The sequence below is a fragment of the Nycticebus coucang genome, chromosome 14 (genome assembly GCF_027406575.1).
Source record: "Nycticebus coucang isolate mNycCou1 chromosome 14, mNycCou1.pri, whole genome shotgun sequence".
Lineage (NCBI taxonomy): Eukaryota > Metazoa > Chordata > Mammalia > Primates > Lorisidae > Nycticebus > Nycticebus coucang.
The window spans coordinates 43,161,712-43,184,533 of NC_069793.1; the positions used below are offsets into that span (position 1 = coordinate 43,161,712).

Below are 22,822 nucleotides of genomic sequence, written 5' to 3' on the forward strand. Positions count from 1 at the left end.
CAGCACCCAGCCTTCTGCTCTTGGGCTAGTTCCTCTCCCTTCTGTTTTATTTTTTCCTCTTTTGTTCTTTCCATCTTTGGTGTTCTCTCTTAGGCAAAATACATGAAAACAAAACAGAAACAAAAAGTGTGTGTGTCTTATATAGATTACTTTTTCCTGGAGAGCCAGCCACTCTTTTTTGTTCGGGGAAGGGATGCTAGAGTTCCCGTTGGTACCCTGTACCCTTCCTTGCCTTTTATTCCTAACAACACAGTTCCCTTTCTAAAAGTAATTCTGGAACCAGTTCTTAAGACAATACATTTTTCATCTTGTTTCACGTATACACCACCAGGCACAGCACCTGTCCTTAATAAGCATTCCACAAGTGCCAACTCTTAGCTTCCTTCCTCAGTGAGGACATAAGACCAGAAGCTAGTATTCTGACAGAATTTCAGCAAGGCTCTCCACACAGCAGGGTCTTAATTAAGGTTTATTGACTTGCATAATGTGGTGCCCTGGAGCTGAGAGGATACTCACTGGCTTCTTTTAAACTTAGGGTTAAAGTAAGCTAAGATCTGCATTTACTATTAAGATCAGGGAGGGGGGTTGGAGGTCATAGTATGTGACACACCTCTTGGTGGCCTAACAAATGCAATCAGTGTAACCTGGTTCTTAATACCCTCAATGAATCCCTAAGAATAAATAAAAAAGAACAGGGTGACAGTCCCCTACAACTTTGCAGCTTTCGAGACTGTGTTTGTTTACAAGCCTAAAAGAATTTTGACCCCCTAAAATATTGAGACTCCAGCAGGCTATGCTTATGCAATCTCTCCCTTCTTTTCCTAGGAATTTTAATTATGTATGTACAAAAGATGAAGGCATGAAATTTGACCTTACATGCCCTTTAGAAACCTGCATCAATCTGATCTCTCCAGCCTATTACCTGAACAATTAATAGCAGAGAAATTTTTGACATTAACTTGTCTCCCTGACTTCTGCAATTTTGTTCAATTCTAAAAAGTTCTTCAGAAAAAAAACACATTAAGAAATGAACGGCATTCATGCTGAGTGAAGGATGCAGTTTTTGTATGCCAGTGTCATCAGGACCAAGAGAAAGATGCAGGAGTTGGGGAAAGGTATAATATAACAGAAATCTTAGATCCCAGGGGCTCTTTGAGTACAGGTTGTAAATTAGGCATTTAAATACATTTGATCCAAGAAAAGAAAAACCTAGAATCTTCTCCCACCCTTAACCAATTTACTGTTCATGTCTCTATGAAGACAAAGGAAAATATATTGTACCCCAAAACAAATGCACCACAAAACCAGCACTGCTCACACAGAGACAGAGACCTCTTTAGTGCTGAGCCTAGTGACGTGGGAAGAGGAGAAGGAAAACTGACAAGAAGCACATAGTAATCCAAATAGGCTCATTATCACCCACATACTCAACCCTTGACCACCCCTCTTGTCTTTCCCAATAGAAACAAAGTGATTTCCTTATCTACAAAAACATTTCATTCTGATGGAAGAAAAATCATCTGATACTTTCTGTTTTTAGAACTGATATGTCCAAATCCCTCAGTGTTACTATAGGCAACTGAGTCTTCAGAAACCACATACTGCATGCACACATGTGTATACACACAAGCAGAAATACTAGAAGAAATTAGTTATGCAGATACATTTTTTTATTATTGCTTTTTGTTCTTAAAAGGTGAGGGTGAAATAATGAAAGAGAGCTGTTCGGGTAAAAATAGTACTTTGTGCACAAGGAGCTAAATGTAATGATGCAGGTGTGGTACAAAGCATCGGTGAATTAGGAAACAACATTGCTTCTTAATGCTCACCTGTACAAGAGAAGTCATCCACACGAATGTACCCCGGGACACAGTCACAGCGATACAACCCAGGCAGGTTGACACACACAGTGTTGGCATGGCAGTAATGCATCTTAGCTGCACACTCATCAATATCTGAAGGAAAAAAAAAAAATCATGGTTAGTCAAATAATGGAACCAGTATAATCAGCTTGCAATGAAATTACAAAAGGTGAATGCCCACTGAAGTCAAGAGAAAAAGCAAGAAGCATTATACACAAAAGCTGAAGTGCAGAGTCAGCTGTTGCTTTAGATCCCATCCTGAGCTGAAAGTATTTCTAGAGACATGCATGGGGACACAACAGCTAACAATCCAAGAAATGAGGGCGGCACCTGCGGCTCAAGGAGTAGGGTGCTGGCCCCATTTACAGGGGGTGGCAGGTTCAAGCCTGGCCCTGGCCAAAACTGCAAAAATAAACAAATAAATAAGTCCAAGAAGTGTAAAGACTGAATCTTTACTATTATAAATTTCTTACTGAAGAGGATTCTCTATTTAAATGTGCAAAATCAAAGAGTTCCATGTCCACTGAGTTGACACCATTAATATTTGGTGTCCATTGTACCTGGTACAGCTTTAATAGGAGAGAGCAGGGAATCCAGCCCCTCTGTGTGCGTGTACACCTGCTTCTATATCTTACTAAGAATGCCTTAAACCATCTGGTACAAAGTGACGGCATAACCTGTTTCTCCCATTTGTACTGGCTACCATTAATGTCCACAAAGTACCAGTTTTTCTCCTTTGGGGAGCAGCCTTCAGGCCACATGTGGCCTTCTAGGCCCTGAAGTGTGACCTTTTGACTGAATCCAAATTGTATAGAACACATTATTTTATTAAAAGGGTGCAGCAGAGAAAGATAAAGCTTTTTTTATTGTTTTACCTTATTGGGTCCTGAGAAAGAACAATCTTGAAATCAGAATGCCTCAGCTTACCCACCCCTGCCAGGATGGTTTCAGTTTTGTCATCATGGAGCATTAAATCCAAGTTGAAGGGTATCATATCAGGTGGAACAATTAAAAACCAGCATCTGGCTGAGCATGTTTCCTTGTTCCTGACTTAGAAATCATGGAAGCCTAGAGTTGGAGACTCTTTGAGCCTTTGTCCTTTAATAAGGAAAAAACCCACCAGACAAGTATGGTGAATGGGTCGCATGCTTTAGACACGTGCCTTTATTGATTTAAGCCATTGCACCTCCCCCGGCTGGTGCAGAGAGAGCCTATGAAGGGCATCACCAAAAAGGACACTAATAACTTTCATCCTGAAAGATGAACAGGAATTCATCGGCTAGAGAATGAACATGAGAAAACAGGGGGAAACTATGGAGGCTAAAATTTTGGTCTCTGCAGAGTTAGAAAGAAAGAAAATCATTTAGTCATATACATTCTGAGAACCCTCATTAGCCCCCTACTAGTTCCTTAGGTGAAGTGATGAACAGAATGCCACATGGACCTCTCAGACTGATAAAGACATTGAGCGAAATGAGTAATAAATTCTACCAAAGGTGTGAGTGAGACCTTTGAACAGGGGATCTGACTACCCTGAGAGGGTGAAAGAAGGATTCTCTATATAAATGATATTTCATCTGAGACATGAAATAGAAGTGAAACAGGAAAAGAGGACAGGAATACCCTACTAGATAGAAAAGAATGTTAATGGAGACTTAGCTCACAGTAAGGAGCTTTGCCTATGTGAAGAGACCCTGGAAAGATAAGCACGGGCCAGATCCTGCTGGGACTGTAGGCCATTTGAGAAAGCTTGGACTTTAATCATGATAGTAGCACAGTCTAATTTATGTTTCTAAAATATCACTCCAGCTATAGTGAAGAAAACTGATTGGAGCAGGGCTCACTGAAGGATAAATCATGTTGATATTTTACATACAGAGATGCAGCCACACTGAACTCCATCTCACTCTGCTGGGATGCCCAGACATCCTTTAAGATGAGAAACTAGCCAAGACTTGCCTGAGAGGTAATTCAATAACTAGCCCTTGGGCCATAGCTGCCAACTAGCCTGCTGACTGCAATGAATGTTTTCCTGTCACGGACCCTTGTCTTTTCCCCCACAAGGGAAAACTCCCGACTCATTTCCCTTAAGCCATCATATAACTGCTGAGAGGCCTATTCCTTATCTAGATTTGAAGGAGTTACTTTGCTAGAAGAAACTTACTTGGATTCAAAACAGCCAAGATAGCTCCTTGTTTCATAGGATACAAAGGCTCTGAATAACAATATTTTCAAAACCCAGGAGGGGCGGAGATAAGATGGCTGACTGAAGCCAGCTTTCCACAGAGGCTCACATCCAGAAGGACAGTTAAAGGACAGAAATTTAGCAAGCAACCTGGTGGATTAGAGCTGCGCCAACAGAGAAGGTTGAAAAACACACATCAACCCTGCTGAGGTGAGCTGCAGCCCCAAGGATATAAACGAAAGGTATAAAATCCATCACCAAGCCAATGGGAGTCCCCTACCCCATGAGAACAGCTCAAAGTACCCCATAAACAAATGAGCAGAGTTCAAAAATCCTCCCATTATACTCCACGGGAGAGACCCTCTAAAAAATGGACCTACTTCCCCTACTAGGGTGCCATGGTGCACTCCTGCCAGGCATAAAACTGTATATATGCTCTAACTGCAATTCTGAGCTCCCAGCACTCCCCTCCACACTCACTCTGAGGTCTGGAGGCCTGTCCCCCAGGAGTCCAGATTCTTAAATGTTTTCTCGAGAGGTGTGGACAGGGTCTGGAATGCTGCTGGTCAGTGCTGATTCTGCGGCACAAGAGTGAGGAGAGGACCATTGGATAAGAGGGAACCACACAGGAGCAACGGTGCCCAGAGGCACAGAGCAGCAGCCGTTTTTGGCAACAATAGGGCTCACCCCTGGATATTGCAGAGTCACACCCCCGGTCTCTCTGGGCAACCAGAGAAGGCTAGGCATCTTCTCAGGAAGCAACCACCGGTGGAATAGATCTGGGATGGAAACGCAGGCCCCGTGAGTAAAGAGTTTGCCAGAAGCGGTACTGGCCCGGGTAGAGAGCGGGGACTAGAAAATGCACACGCAGTGCCAGCAGACTCCCAGGGCAGGGCTGACAAAGAGAACCACTTTAAGTGCGTAAGATGCACCCAGCCCTTAGTAGATCATCAGCCTAGACAAAGGAAGACAAAAGGGAAGACAGACAGCTAACTGTGCTGCGAATACAAACTACTGGGCAGCCACAAAAACAGGGCCTAAGGTGCAGGTTCTGTGAATTCAAAACAGCTTCTCTAATGCATGAGAATTTAGCTGGGACAGAAACAAATTCCACAAAGTTGATCTCTTCTGTCAGTAACATCCATCAGGGGCGGGACTGGAACTGAGTGAACAGCCCCAGCATACATCAACTGCCCAAGGTTGTTAGGCCTCACCTCCCCCTGCCGGAGAGTAGCAGAGAGCAGCGGCTTGGCTGAGGAGACAGAGATCTCCTTGTGACACAGGCAGGTGCAAATCCCTGAAGTATCTGCTGATTGGAGACAACTGGGTCACAGCCCTACAGGGTTATCAGTGATCGGGTGTGACAGAGGATCAAGGTGGGGAAGGAGGCACCAAACCTCCTAGACTAATCTATTTGCTGGGTGGGTCCTCCTGACCCCACAGAGCACTGGATCAAATCATATTTGAGTTGTCAGAAGACCCCTGTGATCTAGTTGCCAGAGACCTTTTAAACTCTCCCAACTGAGACAGGTGCTGACTGAGAAAGTTGATTTGAACATTTTGAACTGAGCCAATCACCCAAGGACAATCCAAGTGGTGCCCTGTGTGTGTGGTTGTAGGAAGGTTTGATTTTCCTTTTCCAATTGTTGCCTGTGGAGGGCAGGATGACTTATTGCTGGTATTTCTCCACAACTGAGACTTCAACCCGGAGTAACTGTTTCACTAGGGTGGAACAGAGACCAGCTGAAAACAAGACAGAGCCACTTAGCCCCACCATACCAAGCAGGTCCCCAGTTTCTTGGGCCATAGCACTGTATGAGTCCTCGGCACAGCTCCAAGTGAAAAGGTACAGACACCAGTCCCACTTTTGGAGCAAAAGGCTGGTTAATCACTACTCCTTGAGCCCTGAACCCAACTTTTCTTTCACTCATCTAGTCAAACAGTGTAAAATAATCATGGGGCGGAATCAGTGGAAAAACTCTGGTAAACATGAATAACCAAAGTAGATCAACTCCCCCAAGGAAAGATATGGCAGTGTAACTGAAGATCCCATTCATAAACAGATGGCTGAGATGTCAGAAATCGAATTCAGAATTTGGATGCAAACAATATTAATAGGATAGAAGAAAACTTGGAATTAGAAATTCAAGGAGCAATTCAAAAGTTGTAACTAGAAATTCTAGGAGAAACTCAAAAATTGTCTCAAGAATTCAATGAATTTAAAGACAAAACAACCAAAGATTTTGACACATTGAAGCAAGAATTTGTAGCCCTCAAAGATCTGCAAACAAAATTAATAGGATGGAAGAAAACTTGGAATTAGAAATTCAAGGAGCAATTCAAAAGTTGGAACTAGAAATTCGATGAGAAACTCAAAAATTGTCTCAAGATTTCAACGAATTTAAAGACAAAACAACCAAAGATTTTGACACATTGAAGCAAGAATTTGTAGCCCTCAAAGATCTGAAAAATACAGTAGAATCCCTCAGTAACAGAGTGGAGCAAGCAGAAGAAAGGATTTCTGACATTGAAGACAAAGGTTTTGAATGCTCCCAAACACTCAAAGAGGAAGAGAAATGTAGAACAAAAATGGATCATTCTCTCAGAGAGCCCTGGGACAATTTGAAGAAGGCTAATATCTGCCTCATTGGAATCCCAGAAAGCTATGAAGCAGCTTTGCAAGGAAGAGAGGCTCTTCTCCATAAAATTGTGAAAGAGAATTTTCCAGACATGTCAAGAGATTCAGAAATTCAGAAAGAAGACAGTTTCAGAACACCAGCATGACTCAACCAGAATAAGACATCCCCCAGGCACATCATAATTAACTTCACCAAAGTTAATATAAAGGAGAAAATTCTGAAAGCCGCCAGACATAAGAAATTCATCACCTACAAAGGGAAGAATATTAGAATGACTGTAGATCTCTCTGCTAAAACCTTTCAACCCAGAAGATGGTGGTCATCAACTTTTAATATCCTAAAACAAAATAACTTTAAACCCCAGATACTGTATCCACGAAACTGAGTTTCATTTATGATGGAGAAATTAAATACTTTAAGGACATTCACATGTTGAAGAAATTTGCCATAACCAAAACAACTCTTCAAGATATTCTCAGACCTATCCTCCATAATGACCACCCAATCCTCTACCACAAAAGTAAACTCACTCAGAAACTTTAGATCAAACTCCAACTTCCACAGTGTGAAAGGATTAAAAATGTCCCCTGGACTTTTGAAAAACTCGATACCCAAAATTTTACCAGACTTATCAAAATTCTCCATTAATGTGAACAGCTTAAACTGTCCTCTAAAGAGGCACAGGTTGGCTGACTGGATACAAAAACTCAGGCCAGATATTTGCTGCATACAAGAATTACATCTTACCTTAAATGATAAATATAGACTCAGAGTGAAAGGATGGTCATCCATATTTTAGACAAATGGTAATCAGAAAAAAGCAGGTGTTGCAATTCTATTTGCAGATACAATAGGCTTTAAACCGACAAAAGTAAGGAAGGATAAGAATGGCCACTTCATATTTGTTAAGGGTAATACTCAATATGATGAGATTTCAATTATTAATATTTATGTACCAAACCAGAATGTGCCTCAATTTGTAAGAGAAACTCTAACAGACATGAGCAACTTGATTTCCTCCAGATCCATAATAGTCGGAGATTTCAACACTTCTTTGGCAGTGTTGGATAGATCCTCAAAGAAGAAGCTGAGCAAAGAAATATTAGATTTAAACCTAACCATCCAACATTTGGATTTAAAAGACATCTACAGAACATTTCATCCCAACAAAACTGAATACACATACTTCGCATCAGCCCACAGAACATACTCCAAATTCAATCACATCTTAGGTCACAAGTCTAACCTCAGTAAATTTAAAGGAATAGAAATTATTCCTTGCATCTTCTCGGACCACCATGAAATAAAATTTGAACTCAGTAACAACAGGAATCTGCATGCTCATACAAAAACATGCAAGTTAAATAACCTTATGCTGAATGATAGCTGGGTCAGAGATGAGATTAAGAAGGAAATTGCCAAATTTTTGGAACAAAATGACAATGAAGACACAAATATAAGAACCTCTGGGATACTGGCAAAGGCAGTGCTAAGAGGGAAATTTATAGCACTGCAAGCCTTCCTCAACAGAATGGAAAGACAGGAAGTTAACAACTTAATGGGACATCTCAAGCAACGGGAAAAGGAAGAACATTCCAACCCCAAACCTGGTAGAAGAAAATAAATATCCAAAGTTAGAGTAGAATTAAACGAAATTGAAAACAAAAGAATTATACAACATATCAATAAATAAAAAAGTTGGTTTTTTGAAAAGATCAATAAATAGATAAACCTTTGGCTAACCTAACAAGGAAAAAAAGAGAAAAATCTCTAATTTCATCCATCAGAAATGACAAAGACAAAAATAACAGACTCCTCAGAAATTCAAAAAATCCTTAAGGAATGTTACAAGAAACTTTATTCTCAGAAATATTAAAATCTGAAGGAAATTGACCAATACTTGGAAGCACATCATCTTCCAAGACTTAGCCAGAATCAAGTGGAAATGTTGAACAGGCCTATATCAAGTTCTGAAATAGCATCAACCATACAAAATCTCCCTATAAAGAAAAGCCCAGGACCAGATGGCTTCACGTCAGAATTCTACCAAACCTTTAAAGAGAAACTAGTACCTATATTATTCAACCTGTTCCAAAAGGTAGAAAAAGAAGGAAGACTACCCAACACGTTCTATGAAGCAAACGTCACCCTGATCCCCAAACCAGGAAAAGACCCAACAAGAAAAGAAACTTATAGACCAATATCACTAATGAATATACATGCAAAAATATTCAACAAGATCCTAATGAACAGAAGGCAGCAACACATCAAACAAATTATACATCATGACCAAGTCAGTTTTATCCCAGGGTCTCAAGGCTGGTTCAATATACGTAAATCTATAAGTATAATTCAGCACATAAACAAATTAAAAAACAAAAACCATATGATTCTCTCAATTGATGCAGAAAAAGCTTTTAATAACATCCAGCATCCCTTCATGATCAGAACACTTAAGAAAATTGGTATAGAAGGGACATTTCTTAAACTCAGAGAGGCCATGTACAACAACCCACAGCCAATATCATATTGAATGGAGTTAAATTGAAATCATTTCCACTCAGATCAGGAACCAGATAAGGCTGCCCATTGTCTTTAATGTCGTAATGCAAGTTTTAGCCATAGCAGTTATGGAAGAACTGGCGATCAAGGGTATCCATACAGGGTCAGAACAGATCAACCTTTCACCTTTGCAGATGATATGACTGTATAGCTGGAAAACACCAGGGATTCTACTACAAAACTCTTAGAAGTGATCAAGGAGAACAGCAGCATCTCAGGTTACAAAATCAATATTCATATATCGATAGCCTTTATACATACCAACAATACTCAAGCTGAAAAAACAGTTAAGGACTCTATTTCATTCATAGTAGTGCCAAAGAAGATTAAATATTTGGGAGTTCATCTAACAAAGGATGTGGATGATCTCTCTAAAAAGAACTATGAAACTCTAAGAAAAGAAATAGCTGAAAACGTTAACAAATGGAAAAACATATCATGCTCATGGCTGGGAAGAATCAACATTGTTAAAATGTCCATACTACCCAAACCAATATACAATTTTAATGCAATCCCTATTAAAGCTCCACTGTCATAATTTAAAGATCTTGAAAAAATAATACTTCATTTTATATGGAATCAGAAAAAATCTTGAATAGCCAAGACATTACTCAGAAATAAAGACAAAGCAGGAGGAATGATGCTACCAGACCTCAGACTATACTATAAATCGATAGTGATCAAAACAGCATGGTACTGGCACAACAACAGGGAGGTAGATGTATGGAACAGAATAGAGAACCAAGAGATAAACCCAGCTACTTGCCGTTATTTGATCTTTGACAAGCCAATTCAAAACATTCAGTGTGAAAAAGACTTCCTATTTAACAAATGGTGCTGGGTGAACTGGCTGGCAACCTGTAGAAGACTGAAACTGGACCCACACCTTTCACCATTAACTAAGATAGACTCTCACTGGATTAAAGATTTAAACTTAAGACATGAAACTATAAAGATACTAGAGGAGAGTGCAGGGAAAACTCTTGAAGGAATCAGTCTGGGCAAATATTTTATGAGGAGGACCCCCTGGGCAACTGAAGCAGCTTCAAAAATACACTATTGGGACCTGATCAAACTAAAAAGCTTCTGCACAGCCAAGAACACAGTAAGTAAAGCAAGCAGCCTGCCCTCAGAATGGGAGAAGATATTTGTAGGTTATGTCTCCAACAAAGGTTTAATAATCAGAATCCACAGAGAACTCAAACGTATAAGCAAGAAAAGAACAAGTGATCCCACCACAGGCTGGGCAAGGGACTTGAAGAGAAACTTTTCTGAAGAAGACAGGCACACGGCCTACAGATATATGAAAAAATGCTCAACATCTTTAATCATCAGAGAAGCAAATCAAAACTACTTTGAGATATTATCTAACTCCACTAAGATTAGGCCATATCACAAAATCCCAAGACCAGAGATGTTGGCGTGGATGTGGAGAAAAGGGAACACTTCTACACTGCTGGTGGGAATGCAAACTTATACATTCTTTTTGGAAAGATGTTTGGAGAACACTTAGAGATCTAAAAATACAACTGTCATTCAATCCTATAATTCCTCTACTAGGTATATACCCAGAAGACCAAAAATCACATCATAACAAAGATATTTGTACCAGAATGTTTATTGCAGCCCAATTCATAATTGCAAAGTCATGGAAAAAGCCCAAGTGCCCATCGATCCATGAAGGGATTAATAAATTGTGGTATATGTACACCATGGAATATTATGCAGCCTTAAAGAAAGATGGAGACTTTACCTCTTTCATGTTTACATGGATGGAGCTGGAACATATTCTTCTTAGTCAAGTATCTCAAGAATGGAAGAAAAAGTATCCAACGTACTCAGCCCTACTATGAAACTAATTTATGGCTTTCGTATGAAAGCTATAACCCAGTTATAACCTAATAATATGGGGAAGGGACAGAGGGTGAAGAGGGAGGGGGTAGGATGGGCAGAGAGAGGGTGATTGGTGGGATCACACCTAGGGTGCATCTTACAAGGGTACATGTGAAACTTACTAAATGTAGAATATAAATGTCCTAACACAATAACTAAGAAAATGCCAGGAAGGCTATTTTAACTAGTGTGATGAAAATATGTCAAATGATATATAAAACCAGTGTATGATGCCCCATGATCGTATTAATGTACACAGCTATGATTTAATAAAATAAAATAAAATATATATATATATATATATATACACACACATTTTCAAAAGCCAGACCTGGGATGTTTAGAAAACCCCAGGAAGAATTTTCACACCGATTGAACCCAACCCTTGCTTTCTATATGTCACTAGGACTCAATGACCATATATCCCTGCTGCTCTGCTGATGCGTTTTTGAATAGGTTTTGTTTTCAGTTCATACCATCTTTTATACCTAATAATTTCCTAGTATCAGTCCAGAAAAGATAATACTAAAAGAAAGTTGAAAAGTTGACAGATGTGCCAGAAAATTAAACTGTCACAATCTTACCTTTGTTTTCTTTCATCATAGATCCACCAAATATAAAAACTACCTTTTGGTATAAATAGTGGGAAGGGGAGAAAGAAAGTGAAGTAGAATCATCCAGTTGAGTGTCTTTAGAAAAGATGATGGAAGAAAACAGGGAGATGGCAACCTCCCTGTTCAGGAGGGGGAGGGGATGGAAGAGCAATGTATTTACCAAAAGAAAGATTGCATCCTCAAGGAAAGACAGAACCCAGCAGGGAGTCAGGAGGACCCACAAGTGAGTCAAACCAAATCTGATTATACAGTATATCAAAACAGATTACCATCCTCGGAGAACTTGCCTACCCAGAAAAAAAATCTGTAGAAATAGTAAGCAACTGAGATTTTTAAAATGAACCTGGGACAAATGCTGATTTTTGTTCACAAACAAACGGCTCTGAAGGGTAATAAATAATTATGAAACAAACAAGCATAACTCCCTAATGAGAGAGTGAACTAACATTCAAAGAGAGAACCTGAGGGGGCTTAAAGCAGGTAGGATTCTAACAGGTCTAAAATGTGCCATGCCTTTGTCCAGGTGGTGATTGAGCTCTGCCTGAAGCAGTCATGAGCAATGTGACATTCGCAAAAGTTAGGTGACCAGAAGGGCTAAGCTAGAGGCTGACCCTCAAGGCAAAAGCTGAATGCACACAAGTCCAGGCTCCAGCTGAAAATCTGAATCACTCCAGAAAGCTTTCCTAGGAAGAACCACAGTTACCCCGACATCTACTGGAAGGATTAATGGATGTTTTTGAAAGCACAGCTTTAGGCACAGGCCGATACCAAGATATGTAACAAGCTTAATAGGACATACTTCATAAGGGAAAATTAGGAACAGCCTCTGTCACCAGGCAAATCCCATAAATGTCTTTTATTTTTATGTATCAGACACTATGCCAAGTACTCTACATGGAGCATCTCATCATTACATTATTCTTCTTGACTAATCTAGGAAGTAGGTATCTCCCTGTTATGATGAGGAAACCAAGGCTCACAGATTACTAGGTTAAAAAAAAAATCAGTAAACCTAAAAACATGGGTTTGAATCCAAACAATGTGTCTTAAGAGAAAGTTGGTACTATTTTTGCCACAATAGTTCTAACACTCCATAATATTTTGATGCTATAATTATGTAGATATATCTGATGCTGATGACTATGGTCATGTTAGTATCCTCACGATGAGTATTCAATGTCCATGGCCAACATCACTCATGACATTTGTTGTGGTGTTACACTCTCCGCTAAAATCACAATGCTGTCTCACGCATCACTGCTTCATTAAATCAAATCCCAACACTTCTACACTTTAGACTTCTGTGATCTGAGGTCCCCAGATAGGCGACAGCATACTGCTCCCAACTGGAACCCACTGATTGATAAAGTCTCTACTCAGATTGCTTACAACTTGAAATACCTCCTGTAGAATTAGAAAGTAGTAACAAAAAGTCCTAAAGTTATTATTTTATTAAATATTGTTAGAGAAACATCTATAAACCTCATTGCAGTATCTATCAGCTCGAGTATAATGGAGCTCAAATTGCCACTCATTCATATAAACTGCTTGTCATCTTTGAAATATTAGAGCTCATCTTCTGTTAGTCTTTGAAGTAATAAAAATATGTGATTTATATCCCTCTTCAGGACAATGAAGTAGCTTGTTTTTGTTTTAAATAGTATATGTATGGACTTTAAAATAAAACTTGATGTGGCATAATGATTCTTCACATATCATCAGCCTCCATCTGCATAAGAGTTCAGAACACACACAAACCTCAATTTGCCAACTTTTGTCATTAAAGTATAGGGCAAGATCAGAGTAGCAGGTAGAAGCAGATGCAAAAAAATGATGTGATCTACTGAGACTTGTTAACTAAAAATGTCCTAGAAAAAGACAACACAGGGAGTGTTAGATGTAGGAGGGAAAAAAGAAAAGTACCTGTGAAAAGTTAAACCGATTAAAACAAAATGGAGACATAGAGACACATGGAGACCATATGTTTCTATGTCTATGAGACCATACTCTGTGCCGAGTACTGTGCACATCTCATTTCATCATCCTGACAGCCCCATGGACCGACATCAGATACTACACACAGAGTACACAGAATTTCATTCAAGATCTGCATGCCTCCAAAAGGCATACTTGTTCCCCTCCGACTGTTAAGCACTGGATTGTCAATTAAAATTTAATTCTTATTCTTCCTTTTTCTATTAGCTAACTGTGGTACTGGAAAAGTCACTTTTCTTCTTTGACCTTGATTTTCCTACCTATAAAATGAGGAAATTCAGCAAGGGAGCAGAGCAAGATGGCTGGATAGAAATCTCCAGCCATTGTCCTCCCACATGAACACAAAATTGGACAACTATCCATGCAAGCAGGTACTTTCAGAAGAACCAAGTGATAAATCAAGTTAGTGATGATACTATCTGGTTTTGACATTATATCAAGGAAAGAGGCACTGAAGAGGGCAGAAAAGACAGCCTTGCGGTACCTATGCCAACCCTCCCCCATCCTCTGGCAATGCCACACCAGCACACTTAGTGGAGAAAGAATCTGTGTGCCCAGGGCATAAGAGTGAAGTGATTATGGGGCTTTGTATTAGAACTCTGGGCCACCCTGACACAGGAGAACACAGCACAGGGCAGGATTCAGCTGGCGCCCACAGAAAGAGCATTTAGGCCTGCACAGCTGGAGGGAAATCCTATACCTTCACACCTAAGTTCTGGCTAGCCCTGCCACCAGCTGACAAAAGGCAGCCTGCTCCTGGACTAAATTTATAAGGTGCTTGGGCCATAAAACTGAAGTCCTTGGGAAATTTCTGTGACTGTGCTGGTTCGGAGCTAGTGATCTTGGGATACACATGACCCAGCTGCTATGACCAAGTGAATACCTGTGTCTCCCCTTCCTCAACCACAGGCAGGGTAGCTTGGGGAGAGTCTTCTTCCTCTTCTTGGAGAAAAGAGAAGAGCTCAGAGGACTTGACTTTGCAACTGGTGTACGAGCTCAGCCACAGTAAAAGAAAGTACTAAGCAGACTCCTAAAGCCTCTGAGTCCAGGCTTTAGTTCCTAGATGGCATTTCTGCATCTACTTGGGCTAGAAGAAAACATACTACCATGAAGGGAAGGACCTAATCAAGAGAGGATTTACCACCAGCTCACTAAAGAGCCCTTAGGCTTTGAATAAACCTAAGAGTTGGCCAAGCAATGGGCTTTGGGTGAGACTGGGCTGGCTTCAGATGTGAACAGGCACTGGTGGCCATAAGGGGGTATCCATGTTACTCCTCACCCAACTCTAACAGCCCAGAAGAGACCATGAGGGGATGGTAAGAAACTTTGTCTGGTAATCCAGGGAATTCTCCTATCTTACTCATGTCCAGCAAGGCAGTACCACTGGAGTCTATAAAAGTCACACCATTACTGAGCTTAGGGCACACCCAGGGCTGATATGACTACAGTCAACCAATGATTTACATACAACAATTGCCTTTGAATACTGGAAAGCTTTCTTAAGAACAGGTTAATATAATCCTAGACTGCAGAGTTTAAAATAAATACCTAACTCTTCAAGTCCCAGATATTGATGGATATCCACAAGCATTAAACATACCCAGGAAAACATGACCTCATCAAATGAACTCAATAAGCTGTCAGTGGCAATCTCACAGTGATGGACATAGATGCCCTTTCAAACAAAACAATTCAAAATAGCTATCCTGAAGAAGTTCAATGAACATCAAGAAAACCAAGAAAAAGAAATCAAAAGCCTAAAATAGAAATTTAACAAAGAGATTGAAATAATAAGAAAAGCAAAAATTCTAGAGCTTTAACTGACAAACTGAGAAATGTATCAGAGTCTTTCAATAGCAGAACCAACCAAGCATAAGAAAGAATCAGTGAGCTTGAAGACAGGCTATTTGAAAACACAGACAGAAGAAAAATAGTAAATAAGAATAAAAAAGTATGAAGCACACTTATAAGATCTGGAAATTGCCTTGAAAGGTCAAATCAAATAGTTGTTGGCCTTATAAGAGGAGGCAGAAAGAGAGATTGGGGTAGAAAAATTATTCAAGCTTATTTAAAGAAAAAATAACATAGAACTTTCCAAAACCTAAAGAAAGATATCAATATCCAGGTGCAAGAAAGATAAAAGCACACCAAGCAGATTTAACCCAAATAAGACTACCTCAAGGAATTTAATAATCAAGCTTCCAAAGGTCACAGATTAAAAAAAAGTTTCTAAGAAAAGCAGCAAGAATCACAACATGGCGGAAGGTATGACATGGTGAGAAAGGAAGCCTGTCAGCTCGTAATTCTCTTCCTTTCCTTGTAAAGCCACTAATCACATCATGAGGGCCCCATCTCTATGACTTGATCTAATCCTAATTACCTACGAAAGGCCACACTTCCTAATCTCATTTACATATGAGTCTGGGGATTAAGTTTCAACTCAAGTTTTGGGAAACACATTCAAATCACAGCAGACAGGTTTTGAAAAATGTACCCATTCACGTAACCAACATCCAATGAAGATATAAAACATTTCTGAAATGTTCTTTTGCTTCTCTGTGCACCATCCTTTTTTCTGTGTGGGTGGCATGGCCCTTTCTGAAATGGGGGGTCTTACATTCTTACAAGGTGCTATTTTGTCCCCTGTTTCACACAAAAGGAAACTAAGACTCAATAAAGTGAAGTAACTTCCCCCAAGTCGCCTAACAGGGTGGACACCTCGGGAATGAAAACTTTATGACCTACTTTGGAGAAAAGTCAGATAATTATTTTATGACCTGCTTCCGAGGAAAAGAATGGAGAAGGTTAGAGAGTACTTCTTGCTTCTACCTCACCCTCAAAAGAAAAGTAATCTCTTTTTACGTGTTGTAAAACAATGAAGTGGGGGCAGAGACAAGATGGCTTACTGAAGCCAGCTTTCCAGAGAGGCTCCCCCATCCAGAAGGAGAGTTAAAGGACAAAAATTTAGCAAGTAACCTGGTGGATTAGAGCTGCACCAACAGAGAAGGTTGAAGAACGCATAACAACCCTGCTGAGGTGAGCAGCAACCCCAAGGATACAAGATACAAAAGGTACAAAATCTATCACCAAGTGGATGGGAGTCCCCTCCCCCATGAGAATGACTCGGAGTGCCCCACAAACGAGCAGAGTTCAAAAGTCCTCGCACCATACTCCACAGAAAAGACCCTCTAAAAACTGGACCTACCTCCCCTACTAGGGTGCCACGGTGTTCTCCTGCCAAGCATAAAACTGTATAAGAATATATATATTCTCTACCTGCAATTTTGAGCTCCCAGCACTCCCCTCCACTCTCACTCAAAGGTCTGGAGTCCTGTCCCCCAGGAGTCCAAATTCTTGGGTGATTTCTCAAGGAGTGTGGACAGGGCTAGACTGCAGCTGGTCAGTGCTGATTCTGCGGCCTGGGAGTGAGGAGAGGATGCTCAGCAGAGAGTGAACCACACCAGAGTGGCAGTGCCCAGAGGTGCAAAACAGCAGCCATTTTTGGCAACAATAGGGCTCACCCCTGGATATTTTGAAGCCACACCTCCTGTCTCCCTGGGCAACCAGAGGAGGCCGGGCACCTTCTCAGGTGGCAACCATCGTGGAACACATCTGGGACTGAAATGCAGGCCCTGTGAGTAAAGGGTTTGCCTAAGGTGGTACCAGCCTGGGTGGAGTGAGGGGACCACAAAACACATGTGCAGAGCTGAGAAATTCCCAGATAGGGGATGACCCAGAGGACCACTTTACTGAGCCTAAGACGCACCCGGCCCTCAGGGGATTGTCAGCCTATAGACAAAGGAAGGCCTGAGACTAGAACTGACACCTAACCGTGCTGCAAATACAAACCTGCAGAAGCAAAGACAGTGCCTGAGGCGCAGGTTCTGGGAACCCAAAACAGCTTCTTTTCTGCAGGGAAATTTAGTAGGGACAGAAAAAAATTCCTGCAAAGTTGTTCTGTTCTGTCAGTAACATCAACCAGGGGCGGGGCTGGAACTGAGTCAACATCTCCCAACCTCCATCAACAACCCAAGGTTGTTAGGTCTCACCTCCCCCTGCTGGATAGAGGCAGAGTGCAGTGGCCAGGCTGACCAGATATAGATTTCCTTATGATTCAGGCAGGTACAAACCCCTGCAGTATCTGCTCACTGGAGGTAACAGGGTCACAGCCCTGCGGGGCTATCAGTAACTGGATGTGACAGAGGTGCAAGGTGGGGAAGGGGGCATCAACCTTCCCAGACTAATCTATTTCCTGAGTAGGTCCTCCTGACTTCACGGAGCCCCAGAGCAAGTCACATGTGAGTTGTCACCAGACCCCTGCAATCCAGTTGCCACAGTACTTTTAAATCAAAACAATTGATTGGACCTTTTGAACTGAGCTAATCGCCTGAGGACTATTCAAGTGGTGCCCTAGGTGTGTGGTTGTAGGAAGGTTGGATTTTTCCTTTTACAATTGTTGCCTGTGGGGAGCGGGATGACTTAATTGCTGGTATTTCTCCACAGCTGCGACATCAACCCAGAGTAACTGTTTCACTAGAGTCGGACAGAGAAGAACTGAAAAAAAGACAGAACCACTTAGCCCCACCACACAAAACAGGTCTGCCGCACCCACGGCACCACAGCCGTAGTGATGCAGCGCTGTCCGCGTTTTAGAACGCTGGTAAGGAGGCTTGTGCTCCACGGAGCTTCGCCCCCAGCGACCCCTGCACAAACGGCATCAGAAACGGTGCTTTACGTGCCAAGTCACCCGCAGGAGCTTGAACGACCGTGGCAGCCTTTAAAATTTATTACTTTGTTTTTCTTTAGCATAGGTCTGTGTGCTCTGACACTAATCACAATGTACTTTCTCAAAGCTGAACCCACCGCACTACAGGATAAGATAAGACACAAGCCTGCTAGACTCAGTGCCGCCTATAAGTCAGGCACTAAAACGTTTAAGTAATAAATACCATCACAGTAAATACCAATGATTTAGGAGTAAAACAATTTCACAACCATGAGTGGTACTGTTTATTTTAGGTATGCTTTTAACTGCTATCAATTACGAACAGAGACAAAGTAATTACATTGTTAAAAATATCTAAAACAATCAGAGCTTACCTAAACACAAAACTGCAACCGTAAGGAAAAAATTTGTAACTTTCCCAGTAATTCAGAATGACCCTTGTGTAACCCATGACGCCCCTGCCTGTGAGCAGAAGTGTATAAGTACTTGCATAAGTTTCACAATGAATTTGCAGCTGCATACTTCACCCGTGGTGTGCCAGACTGTCATTCCTGCGCCGACCTCTCAACTTTCCTCGTTCCTTCTCCCTGCTTTCCCTCGGACTGGAGCCCACCGACTGGGTGGTCCGCGGCACAGGTCCCCAGTTTCTCAGGCCGCAGCAGTGAATGGGTCCTCAACAAAGCTCCAGGAGAAAAGTCAAATGGTATAAAATAATCATAGGGTGGAATCAGTGGGAAAACTCTGGTAACTTGAATAATCAGAATAGATAAACTCCCGCAAGGAAAGATATGGCAGATGTTACTAAAGATCCCATTCATAAACAGCTGGCTGAGATGGCAGAAATTGAATTCAGAATTTGGATTGCAAACAAGATTAATAGAATGGAGGAAAATTTGGAATTAGAAATTCGAGGAGCAATTCAAAAGTCAGCATTAGAAATTCAAGGAGAAATTCAAAAGTTGCCTCAAGAATTTAATGAATTTAAAGACAAAACACCAACAATTTTGATGCACTGAAGCAAGAATTTGAAGCCCTCAAAGATCTGAAAAATACAGTAGAATCCCTCAGTAACAGAGTGGAACAAGCATAAGGAAGGATTTCTGACGTCGAAGACAGAGCTTTTGAACGCTCCCAAGCTCTCAAAGAGGAAGAGAAATGGAGAGCAAAAACAGATCATTCTCTCAGAGACCTCTAGGATAATATGAAGAAGGCTAATATCTACCTCATTGGAATCCCTGAAAGTGATGAAGTGGCTTGCAAGGCACAGAGGCCCTTCTCCATGAAATTATGAAAGAGAATTTTCCAGACATGCCAAGAGATTCTGAAATTCAGATAGCAGACAGTTTCAGAACCCCAGCACGACTCAATCCCAATAAGACATCCCCCAGGCATATCATAATTAACTTCACTACAGTTAATATGAAGGAGAAAATTGTCAAAGTAGCCAGACGTAAGAAAGCCATTACCTACAAAGGGAAGAATATTAGAATGACTGCAGATCTCTCTGCTGAAACTTTTCAAGCCAGAAGAGGGTGGTCATTGATTTTAATCTCCTAAGCAAATAACTTTCAACCTCGGATCCTGTATCCAGCTAAACTGAGTTTCATTTATGATGGAGAAATTAAATACTTTGATGACATTCACATGTTGAAGAAATTTGCCATAACCAAACCAGCTCTTCAGGATATTCTCTGACCTATCCTCCTAATGACCAGCCCAATCCTCTACCACAAAAGTAAACTCACTCAGAAACTTTAGATCAAACTCCAACTTCCACAGTGGCAAAAGGATTAAAAATGTCCACTAGACTTTCAAAAAACTCGATACTCAAAATTTTACCAGACTTATCAATATTCTCCATTAATGTGAATGGCTTAAACTGTCCTCTAAAGAGGCACAGGTTAACTGACTGGATACAAAAACTCAGGCCAGATATTTGCTGCATACAAGAGTCACATCTTACCTTACAAGATAAATATAGACTCAGGGTGAAAGGATGGTCATCCATATTTCAGGCAAATGGTAATCGGAAAAAAGCAGGTGTGTTGCAATTCTATTTGCAGATACAATAGGCTTTAAACCAACAAAAGTAAGGAAGGGTAAGAATAGTCACTTCATATTTGTTAAGGATAATACTCAATATGATGAGATTTCAATTATTAATATCTATGTACCCAACCAGAATGCACCTCAATTTATAAGGAAAACTCTAACAGACATGCGCAACTTGATTTCCTCCAGCTCCATAATAGTCGGAGATTTCAACACTCCTTTGGCAGTGTTGGATAGATCCTCAAAGAAGAAGCTGAGCAAAGAAATATTAGATTTAAACCTAACCATTCAACATTTGGATTTAAAAGACATCTACAGAACATTTCATCCCAACAAAACTGAATACACATACTTCTCATCAGCCCATGGAACATACTCCAAAATCTATCACGTCTTAGGTCACAAGTCTAACCTCAGTAAATTTAAAGGAATAGAAATTATTCCTTGCATCTTCTCGGATCACCATGAAATAAAAGTTGAACTCAGTAACAACAGGCATCTGCATACTCATACAAAAACATGCAAGTTAAATAACCTTATGCTGAATTATAGCTGGGTCAGAGATGAGATTAAGAAGGAAACTGCCAAATTTTTGGAACAAAATGACAATGAAGACATGAACTATCAGACTTAAAGAAAGATGGAGACATTACCTCTTTCATGTTTACATGGATGGAGCTGGAACATATTCTTCTTAGTAAAGTATCTCAAGAATGGAAGAAAAAGTATCCAATGTACTCAGCCCTATGTACTCAGTACTATGAAACCAATTTATGGCTTTCATATGAAAGCTATAACCCAGTTATAACCTAAGAATATTGGGAAGGGGGAGAGGGAGGGGGAGGATGGGAGGAGGGAAGGTGATTGGTGGGATTACATCTGTGGTGCATCTTACAAGTGTACATGTGAAACTTAGTAAATGTAGAATATAAATATCTTAACACAATAACTAAGAAAATGCCAGGAAGGCTATGTTAACAATTTTGATGAAAATGTGTCGAACGGTCTAAAAGACCAGTGTATGGTGCCCCATGATCGCATTAATGTACACAGCTATGATTTAACAATAATGATAATAAGAAGAAGAACATTTGTGATTCATGGGAGGATGTCAAAATATCAACATTAATAGGAATCTGGAAGACATTGATGCCAACCCTTGTGGGTGACTTCAAGAGACTTAGTAGAGGAAATAATTTTGGTTGTTATGGAATTAACATTAGAAATAGAATTAAAAATCAAGACATAATATATATCTGAATTGTTGCATGTTCATGATAAAATTTGAATGAATGAGATGTTTCTTCTTATGTCTGAGCAAAGAAAGTAGTATTTTGAAATAAATGCTTCCTGGTGAAGATGCTAAAAACATTGACAAAATGTCAACAAAAGATTAGAATATTATATAAATGTAGTTGACGAAGCTGTGGCAGAGTTTGAGAAGATTGACTGCAAGTTCGAAAGAAGTCTTACTTTGGGTAAAATGCTGTCAGACAGTGTCACTTGCCATAGAGAACTTTTTCATGAGTAGGAGAGTCATTCAAGGCAATCAACACAGTAAGTTTTGTCCTAACTTAAGAAATTGCCATAACTCCCTCAATGAATCCCCAACAATAAATAAATAAATAAAAGAAATTGCCAAAACTACCCAGATTGCAGCAGCCACCAAAATCAAAGTAAGACCCTCTACCTGTACAAAGATCAACTTGCTGAAGGCTCAGATAATCTTTAGCATTTTTAGCAATAAAATACTTTTAAATTAAAAAAAAAATGAAACGTTCTTTCATTCCCTTTTCCTGTTTAGATTTTAATATAATTGAAATCATATATATATACTATATATATATAGTACATATATACACTATATATATGTCATATATATATATGAAACTTTTGTGTCAGACATCTTTCTCTCAGACTAATGCTTTTGAAATTCAAACATTACATATATATATATATATATCACTCTTTGATTTTATTACTTTGCCTGGTAATCTAGGGATATTTTATCATGTGAATACAATGATATTTTAACTAATTTTTTTAACTAATTTCCTGTTGATGTACATTTGGGTTGTTTTTAACTTGGAAAAATAACAAATAAAGCTACTATGGGTATTCTTGCACAAGTGGGGGTAAAAAAGGACCTCCAATATGTCTGACAGCAAACTTCTCCATGGGAAACTTACAGGCTAAGATAGAGTGGCATGACATATTCAGAATGCTGAAGGAAAAAAATAATTTAACCTTAGAAAATTATGTCCTTCCAAAATGTCTTTCACACACGAAGTATA

General features: G+C 40.1%; 1 protein-coding gene across 3 annotated transcripts in view; it reads right to left on the reverse strand.

Annotated features, from left to right (window-relative positions):
- The window catches only part of NELL1 (neural EGFL like 1), a 950,583-nt gene that overhangs the window by 474,407 nt on the left and 453,354 nt on the right, over window positions 1-22,822 (reverse strand). For all 3 annotated transcript variants that reach the window (XM_053561806.1, XM_053561805.1, XM_053561807.1), the window contains one exon: window positions 1,830-1,955. In XM_053561806.1, coding sequence (XP_053417781.1) covers window positions 1,830-1,955 — 126 coding nt within the window. The remainder of the gene's footprint in view (window positions 1-1,829; window positions 1,956-22,822) is intronic.